This window comes from Ictalurus punctatus, chromosome 13 (genome assembly GCF_001660625.3).
Source record: "Ictalurus punctatus breed USDA103 chromosome 13, Coco_2.0, whole genome shotgun sequence".
NCBI lineage: Eukaryota > Metazoa > Chordata > Actinopteri > Siluriformes > Ictaluridae > Ictalurus > Ictalurus punctatus.
This window is the reverse complement of record NC_030428.2, coordinates 21,931,648-21,941,114: the sequence shown is the minus strand read 5'-3', so window position 1 is coordinate 21,941,114 and position 9,467 is coordinate 21,931,648. Positions and strand designations below refer to the sequence as shown.

At 38.8% G+C, this 9,467-nt stretch overlaps 1 protein-coding gene across 1 annotated transcript; it reads right to left on the bottom strand.

The window, feature by feature from the left end:
• Positions 1-2,227: 2,227 nt before the first annotated feature.
• Positions 2,228-9,382, bottom strand: si:ch211-221j21.3 (uncharacterized). Its single transcript, XM_017482636.3, has 4 exons — positions 8,933-9,382; positions 7,139-7,276; positions 5,193-5,243; positions 2,228-3,118 (listed from the first exon to the last, which is right to left on the bottom strand). The coding sequence occupies exons 1-4, from the start codon at positions 9,011-9,013 to the stop codon at positions 3,086-3,088; spliced, it is 303 nt and encodes a 100-aa protein (XP_017338125.1). The 5' UTR covers positions 9,014-9,382; the 3' UTR covers positions 2,228-3,085.
• Positions 9,383-9,467: the final 85 nt, after the last annotated feature.

The following is a 9,467-nucleotide window of genomic DNA, read 5'->3' as shown; positions in this document are numbered from 1 at the left end:
AACAGTGGCATCTTTGCAATGAGGTCAAAGGCTTTTGAAGCTTCAAGTACACGATATCTGATGTTCAGCCGACATAATGTGCAGATGTCTATATGTAATCCTTAATCCTGCAAGACGTTAGTCTCTTAAAATAGCTATCCATTTTATTATAAAAAAAGAATTAAAGAATAAGAGTGAAGGTTTCAATCACTCCAGCTACTCTCTGGGTTAGAGATGACAATCGATGTCTTTATCTGAAATCCATTGATTGCACACTTTTCTATGGATTACACAAGCTCCTGGCACAATCAGTTATCTGCTATGTATCTTTAAGTGAGCGCTGAGGTGGTGTCTGAAAAGCAGAGCAAATTTGACTCATTAAAGGAGCATAAAATTGTGTCTTTGTGCGTGACCTTTTGTTCAGCATCTTTGGAGAATTCTGTTACTAAAAGAGGTGAGTTTTTTTGTGCACAGAGAGGGAAGGCTCCACGAGTATTGGGTTCCTATAGGGAACAATGGTGATAGGTTCACCTTGCAGTGCATGGGTGTAACTCAGCCTGGAATATTGTGGATCAAAGACTAATAAACAAAGTGGGTGGAAATGCTGTAAGAGTATATGTGATCCGGCAAAGGATACAGACATGAAAAGAGCAGGTTGACTTTAGGAGGACGAAAGCATTAAGCAAAACTGATTTTTTTTTTCTGTTGTGTTTCCTTCACTCTCTTTTATGAGAGCTACACATTTGTTGTTTGCTCACTGTAAATTTTGAAACCCAAACTGAGAAGTAGTCCTGTAATGTATATGTAGGCTGGCTGCATGTTGTAGGACAATGCCCGTTATGGTTGTGTCTTCATCTCCGTGTTGATGACTGGAAAAATATGAGAGCGGAAATGTTCCCTTTGTGTGTGTACAGCATGCTGCATGACCTGCTGATCTCCACAATAAAGCCATAATGGCCGTGCACCTCCCCGAGGAACACACCAGCAACCTGGCTCTCTTATGGAAGCTGCAGATACAGGTCACTGTGAGCATGCAACAGAGGGAAAAAATGTCTTTATGAGTCCAAAAAGCTGACATCAAAGTAAACAGATGTACACCTGTCATAAAGCCTTGGAGGGGATTGACATAGAGCCCCTCATTCATATCCAGCGTGTCAAATGGCAATTGCCAAGCTTGACCAGCTCTAGCTCTGCCTCCAACCCCTGCACAACATCTCATCACACTTGATCTCCAAATATGAGTTTTCCAAAGATGAGCTCCCCCTTCCCACCCTCACACTTGCCGGCTACTTTATTAGTAGCTAAGCTCTTTACACTTGTAGCATATTGCAGCAGGTTAGAGGCCTAAGCCTTATTGTCCCACATTATTGAAAATCTAGGCTGTGAGAGCCGGCCCCTGGAGGTCAAGCTTTGTCTGAGTGCGCTCGCTCTCTCATTTCTCAGGCAACAAGAGGCAACACTGGAGGAGGACGGACAAGATTGAGCTGGTAATACACTTAAATCCATCTTGGTTGACTTACCACAAACTTCCAGCTATCCCCGCGGCTTCTCGTGAGCCGAAATAATTCCTTTATAACTTACAAGTGCAGAAACTATGACTTATGAATTCATTGCAACACAGGCAGCATTATAAGTCTGTGGAATGGGAGGGCTATTTTATGAGGGAGTCATAAAACGTAGACCAGCACTAGACCGAGCTGGCTAAATTGGATGAAAGACGCTTATGTCAAATTGTGAAGCACATCTCCTCCGAGAATATGGATAAAAAGCTTTGCCTTTCATCAGTGCCACAATAAAGTCAAATGTATATTTTCTGTTTCCTGTTTGAAAACTAACTCATAGTTTATGAGATGTAGATTCAATTTATCAGAACAAATCATAGCACAACCAAACTCTAGGCAGGTTTCCTTGTGATGAATTCAGTTGAACATGCCAGAAATCTTTTGTTATAATAATTTGCGATTATGCATTTCAGGTCTGAGCAATGTGGCGATTAATTAAATGTGCCGGTAGTTGGATGTTCTGAGGGTCATGGCACCACCTGGTGTTCGTTGTGGAAAGCACATGTTTAGGGGGAAAAAAAAAAAGTTCTTCAGTTATCCTCTTAAGGAACTCTTATTGGTTCTATATAAAACCTTATAAGTTCTAACTACCCTTGAGGAACCTTTTCGAGTGTACTCGAAGTATTGCTCTGCATGGAATTCTAACAACAAAACCAACATATCGTGTATAAACAGCAAACAACATGTTACTCAAATTAGACTTTATGTAAAGTGTTACATAATTACATTGTTATAAATTGTTACAAAAAAATATATATCTGTGATTTTTCCCTCATGTTCACAAGTAATTATTCACATAACAGCATTTGCAACAGGAAAAAATAACATCAGCATGTAAATACTGTTTTTAAATGTTAAAAATGCAACAACAAAAAAATGAAAGAAATGGGGGGAAATAGCCTTTATAATCAAACAATGGGTTTCAGTGCAAATTTAACCACTTGCCAGATTTTACAAGGACCAATCTCTACTGTATATACACACAGTACAATATTATACAGTTTATAACTAAATTAATGGAACTGGTTAAAAACAAGAAAATTCAATGGCTATTCCTGTTTTTAATAAAACATTCCCTTTGAAATATTTCTACAAAATCACCTAAAAATGCATCATTGCATTGTGTAATACTTTTGGAAAAAAAACTAAACAAGATATAGTAATAATTTGAAACACATTTGGTCTATACTAAATACACAAATGAATTCAATGAAATACAGATTTCTTTAAAATCATTGAATGCCCTGCAAACTACACTGTAGTAGTACTTAAATTAGCACTCATATTGAATGTGTTAACCTGAAATTACTAGTAAATACCTGTGGCCAGCCCTTACATTAAATCAGCAGTCATTTAAGTGCTGATTTTAAAAACACACACACAGGCTACATTAGAACTGAGAAGTCAAGTACTTGTGGTTATAAATAAGGCACAAGATGGGCTGTGATATGAACTGGCCAAAGTGCAGGCTGCTCCTCCACTCCCAGCGATCCGTGCAGTCTGCTTCCTTATTCATCCTCTCCAGGACCTGTCTGACCTTGTGATCAATACCTCTGCATGATATGATTTATATGGCCCTGAGAGAGAGACACAGAGCAAACATTGATGTGACACAGGTCACCTTTGCGCATGTTATGTTCATTAACCCTTTGCGATTGATATTCATATATGCTGACTTCGGCTAAGACCGATCAAAAGAGCGCAGCAGCAAGATCAAACGCTAGGTGCCCCGGCCTGCAGGTAAAGCGCTTCAAATGTGCATTTCTTTATTGTCATGAACTTGCATTGATTTTCCAAAAGTGAGAAATTCCCAAAGTCATCAGATTCCACACACTTATGCTACGAGCGGATTCAAAATAATGTGAAAATAAAGCGGTTTCAAAATAAAATTTGAAACAGCTCCACTTACGTTCAGATTAATAATCCACTAATAATCCAACATGCAAACATTTTGTCAAATTAATCTGATCAAATGGGGTGGCTAATCCTTTTAGTAATTCATTAAAAATAGTAGAAAAATGTTCACGTAAATCTTTGCATCTGATGACTTTTAATATGAGAATCTGTGTGCGTGTTCTGTGCATGTGGGTTTCAGGAAAGACAAGCTCCTTTAAAGTGCAGATGCAGCACACGAATGACTTGAATTAAATTAACTTGGTATTCGACATTCAACAAGGATGCAGAACTTGCATATGGTTTAAAAAAAACTGGGGAAATCTTATTTGATAACTTATACATTTACGTTTATAGAAGATGCCCTTATCCAGAGTGACTTAAAGAAGTGCTTTGAAGTTTATATCAATAAATTCATCCTGATACTGGTTCACTAGGTCACGGACTAAAAATATCATCAGTCTTAAAACTCTGCTGGAGAGGTATTATGGTAAGAAAAGCAAACAGACAACTTTTTTTGTTTTGTTTGCACTATATGACCAAAAGGTTGTGGATGAGTGACCATCACATTCATATGTGCTTGCTGAACATACCATTCCAGATTTAGGCCTCCTGTGCTGTTAGAATAATCTCCAGTCTTCTGGGAAGGCTTTCCACTAGATTTTTTTTGAAGCATGGCTGTAGGGATTTGTCCATTTAGCCACAAGAGCATTAGTGAGGTCAAGTACTGATGTTCGGGAGAGAAGACCTGGTGTGCAGGCAACGTTCCAGTTCATCCCGAACGTGTTCAGTGGGGTTGAGGTCAGGGCTCTGGGTAGAACACTCAAGTTCTTCCACTAAAGTTTTGCCATTTCAGGTCTTCATGGAGCTCACTTTGTGCACATGAGCATTGTTATTCTGAAACAGCTTTGGGCCTCTTAGTTCTGTCGAAGGCAAACTGCAATGCTACAACATACACAAAGACATCCTATACAATTGTGTGCTTCCTACTTTGTGGCAACAGTTTGAGGAACAACCACAAATGGGTGTCGTGGTCAGGTGTCCACACACTTTTGGCCATATAGTGTATATATTTCTTGTGAAGTTTTTTCCATACAATGTCTTTTAATATTGGTAACATTCGAAGATAAGTACAAGTGTTATAAGTGTTATATAACCTTTAATGTGTGCATATAATGTTTTTTTTTTTTATACAACAACCAAAGCCTTCTTGCTCTTGAATGTGCAAATATAAAACACTAAGCAATTTGCTACAGTCACAAACTTTTCTCACTTCTCACTTTCTGTTCAATAATCAGACCTGGAAGAGGTTATTCCTGTGATGGAAATCATTTACAGCATCTTAAAAACACAAGCACGATCAAAAACTTACACACTGGATCCAACTGACTGGACCCACACACTCCTTGTTGTTATGGTAACATTGACATTAAAGCCTGTTCTCTGTATTTGTTTCATTTTGGAATGAATTAAATGTAATGTACATATAAACAGAGACTGTCTACAGGATGTCCAGTTTACGATCCATATAAACAGTTTAATTAGAATAAGATCATACAGATCTTACATAAACATAGCCATTGTATGTGTGCGTGCGTGTGTGCATGTGTGTGTGTGTGTGATTACACTTGATAGTTAGCAGCAGACTCTACCACCATAACCCTGGTGTTACACAAGCATTACAGCCTCACCATGTTCTTGTCAAAGGGATAAAAAAGAAAAGCAAACTAAACCAACACCAAAAGTGCTGAAGCTCACCGGTTCTCCTGCCATGCATCTCGGACAGGATTGCTGAGCTGTGCCAAGAACCTGCAGAAAAGTTCACATATAAACAACTGAAAGTTTCACAATCACCATGTTACAATACATGTAAATACACTGACCCTTACATAGACTTTGTTCTATGTGTTGTTTATCGGTTAAAGGGGCAGTTTGTTTCTTTGTTTTGGTCCCTAGTTAGCATCTGAATGAGGGTGACCTTGGAGCCAGTACATTGCCAGGCATTCTTGGCTTTCCAATACTTCTCCATGGTTGGCAATCAAGCATGGCACTTCTTGGCATTCCAGAGTAGTTTCCCAATGTTTTGTTTTGCAGCCCCTCGGCAGAAAACCAACCCCCCCTCGCTCCTTCCGTTTTCGTCCAGGCTTGGGAGCAGCAACAGAGGAGTTTACCGTTTGTAAGGTTTAAGAGTGTTACCAGATCTATTCCAAACATATCGTTCTAAATATACTTCAAAAAAAAATCTGCAATTCACAATATTTCCATGACAGGGTCTGGCTAGCTAGTTTTTTTCCATTTCATCTTTTCCGGGCCAGAAATGAGCTCCGTCCCCCACATGGAACAGAACTGCTAAGGCTCATGATGCATACAAGTTTCAGGTCAGTTGGAGGGTAAGGTCTGGCTTGTCACTGCAATTGCAATTCACATTTTAGACAGAAGAGGGGGGAATACATCCTGGATGGAATACTGGTGTATTACAGGGAGGGCACATTCACTCATTCACACCTAGGGGCAATTTAGCATAGACAATCCACCTACACCTCTTTATTATAGTTTATATAATTTTATTCTCTTTTATATATCGGTGTGGTCGTAAACAGCATTTAACTGCATGTCATAGTACGTATGGTTATGTATGTGGCAAATAAAAATTTTATTTGATTTACTGGCATGTTTTGGGAATGTGGCAGGAAACCAGAGAACCTTGCCTTGTAATATATATATATATATAAAGTTACTTGTGGGTGCTTCTTTTCATACTACAGGCTTCAAGATGTGAGTACTGTAAAGGCCAATATTACAAAAATCACTAACAAAATCTATGTTAAGCAGTAGGACTGGACAATATGATGATATAATATTGATATCATGATAACTGATGTCAAATCTTTTTTGTAATGTATTTATTTATATAAAAAAAGACATTACAAACTCTTGAAGCACTTCATTTATCATTTCATTTATGGCATTTGGCAGATACCCTTATATAGAGTGCCTTACATTTATCGTATATATATATATATATATATATATATATATATATATATATATATATATATATATATATAATGTATATACACACACAAAACTGAGCAGTTGAGGGTTAAGGGCCTTGCTCAAGGGCCCAGCAGTGACAGCTTGGTGGTGCTGGGATTTCAACTCACAACTTTCCGATCAAAAGCCCAACACCTTATCCACTGAGCTACCACTGTATTGGATCTTTCAAATAAAAAAATAAATAAAGATCATTTTTCCTCCTGCTTTTCAATGTTAATTTATTTTTGCAGATATACTCTAAAGGTATTGAGCTAATTTCTTAAAGGTGTATTTGTTTGCAAACCTATATACTGTTTTGTATGATACAAATGTCTTTAAATAACGTGATATGATATTTTGACATATTGCCCACCCCTAATAAGCAGTCCTGTACACTACAGTTGAGCCCTGGAGGTGTTATTGTTTTATACTGGCCTTGCTGTCTTAATGATCATTAAAAACATGAAGCCAGTAAGATTCAATATTTTGACAAAGTCCACTTGTTTTATTGAACTACTTTAGCTCTTGAGACATTGCACATCTCTATTGTAAGCCATTTTTATGACTGTGCTCTCAGTACTTTGTACTAGTGACTCAGAGTTTCCCAAGTGTATTCTGAACATCGTAAAACAGACGGTAAAGCAACAAGCCAAGGTCAACATTCTTACCATAGTGGTGACGTGGTGATTTGCATTGGCGCTGTTTTGATGGCCAACTTGTGGAGTGTCCCATGAGTCCATTGGGCTGTCCATCACAACATCACATCTGACCTCGATGCATCTTCCCAGTCCAGTGCATGCTCTTTTCTTACATGGTTTAAATAGTTTTAGGGAGACAACAAAACGCACACACATAATGCAAGGGTTCAGTAATAAATGTCAAATCAATATCAACAAGTGAAAGGCATTCTGTAGGCCTACAGCAGCATAACACTCTCTCAGTTATGATTTATATCAGCTAATAATAGTACTCAGAGTCATTCCACCAAGGGCAGTACAGGGCAGTCAAAAATAAATGACTGCTTAGATACAAAGTATCCACACCCCTAGAAAAACAAAAGGGTTGTTCAAGGGAAGGGTGGGGGGGTTCTATGTTTGTAAAGAGGATCTAATGAAAAGAAAAACCTCTGTTGTTGGGATCTTATGAAAAGAGTTAAAGGGACCTGAAGTGGGCACAAACCGCAAGCTTTTTACGGTGCTAGAAGGAACAGAGACAAATAGTGCACTACATGGAATATACCGTACATGCCATTACTTCATGGTTTTCAAAGTGGGGTCTGTGAAGTACCACCGTAATACATGTTCTCCCTAAATTTATTACAGTTGTGAAACTCACAGCCTACCATTATCAAAGTTACATTTACATTAGCCTGTTTACCTGATCACTTGAATAGTATCAGCATAATGAAACTTCAATAAACAGACAAAGTTCAGAGATAAAAAAAAAAACAACAAAAAAAAAAAAAAAACACCTTTACAGCTCAAAGTAGTAGTTGAACTATTTTAGAAATAGAAATAGATAAAGGACAAAGGGTCCCTGGCTGGAAAACAGTTTGAGAACCCCTGCTCTAGATTTTAATGGTTTTAGGTTTTAATGGTTTTAATGGTCCCTTTGGGTCTCTAGTGGTAATCTGTTGCCTTCAAATGGTGGCATGTTATGTCTTGTGGGTTCCATTATAGGGAGTCTAGCTCAAGCTGTTCCAGCATGACAATGCCCCTATGCACATAGCAAGCTCCATGAAGACATGGTTTGCCAAGGTTGGACTGGAAGAACTAGTGGCCTGCACAGAGCCCTGATCTCAACCCCACTGAACCCCTTTGAGCTGAACTGGAAAGCTGACTGCGCCCCATTCCTCCTGACCTCACTAATGATGTTGTGGCTGAATGGGAAATCCCCACAACCATGCTATGGGTGTAAAATACAAAATCTAGAAGAAAGCCTTCCCGGAAGAGTGGAGGTTATTATAACAGCAAAGAAAGAGGGATCAAATCTGAGATCGGATGTTCAATAAAACAGTTTGAGAACCCCTGCTCTAGGTAATACACTTGAATAGGGAGTAGGGAGCCATTTGGCCCTGCTGTGGAAAAAAACAACAACAAACAAACAAAACTCATAATTTGTAATGGTTTTAATGGGTATAATGGGAATTGTATTGGTTTTAATGAACACACTAACAGTCCATGTGGGTCTCTATTGGTAATTTGCTGCCTTCAATTGGTGGCATGTTATGTCTTGTGGATACTATTAAGGATCGATAATGGTAAAGGATTTAATAGTTAGTTGACGGTTTGTAATGGTATTTGTAGTGGAAACCATTAGAATCTCTCTGGTGGATTTTTTTTCAGCAGGGGGTTTCAGACTTGGATTTTAACTATCATTTATCGTTTTGTCTTAACGTTTAGTTAACTGGCGTCAGGTAGAGATACTTCATTATAGTAGATATATAAACAGGACATATTTACCGGCTGGCAGTCCCACTGGCTGTGCTCTTCCTCCCGCTGTCTCTTATTCTGCACTAGAGGATTTACATAATCCATGGACATGATGAAGAGTCTTCTCCAACCGCCCTTCCTCTCTTCAACAGGGTTACTGACTAGGTCAATCCTCCTTTATGTATTAGACACAGCCTCTGAAGGCTGAACTGTATTTCCGGGACTCTGAACTGAACAATCCAATCCAACCAGTGAGATCAAATCACAGTTCGTGCATTTACAAAACGCCAACAACCGTACTCTGCATCCCAGAATGAATTTTCTCCCAAAACACGCACCCTGGGTCTCTCAAACAACTTGAATTGAAGCAGTTTTGTAGAGCCCAAATACAGATCAAAGTCAATAAGCCGCATGGACGCGGTGCACCATTCTGAATTTCTTCCGTCTGTTCAATTTTTTCCTGCTGTTCCCACGTTCCGTGACGCCTCAACCCAACCAATCAGGTGAGAGCTTGTGAAATAAAAGGCGGGACGATTTCAAACGGAGCGTTTTTATTGGTTTTTGG

What these genes read in the sequence shown, in the direction of transcription:
- si:ch211-221j21.3 (XM_017482636.3), bottom strand. Translation starts at nt 9,013, where the DNA reads ATGTCCATGGATTATGTAAATCCTCTAGTGCAGAATAAGAGACAGCGG. An exon ending in GCCAGTGGGACTGCCAGCCG is followed by an intron (nt 7,277 to 8,932) that starts GTAAATATGTCC and finishes AAACCATGTAAG; the next exon opens with AAAAGAGCATGCACTGGACT. An exon ending in ATCACCACGTCACCACTATG is followed by an intron (nt 5,244 to 7,138) that starts GTAAGAATGTTG and finishes ACTTTTCTGCAG; the next exon opens with GTTCTTGGCACAGCTCAGCA.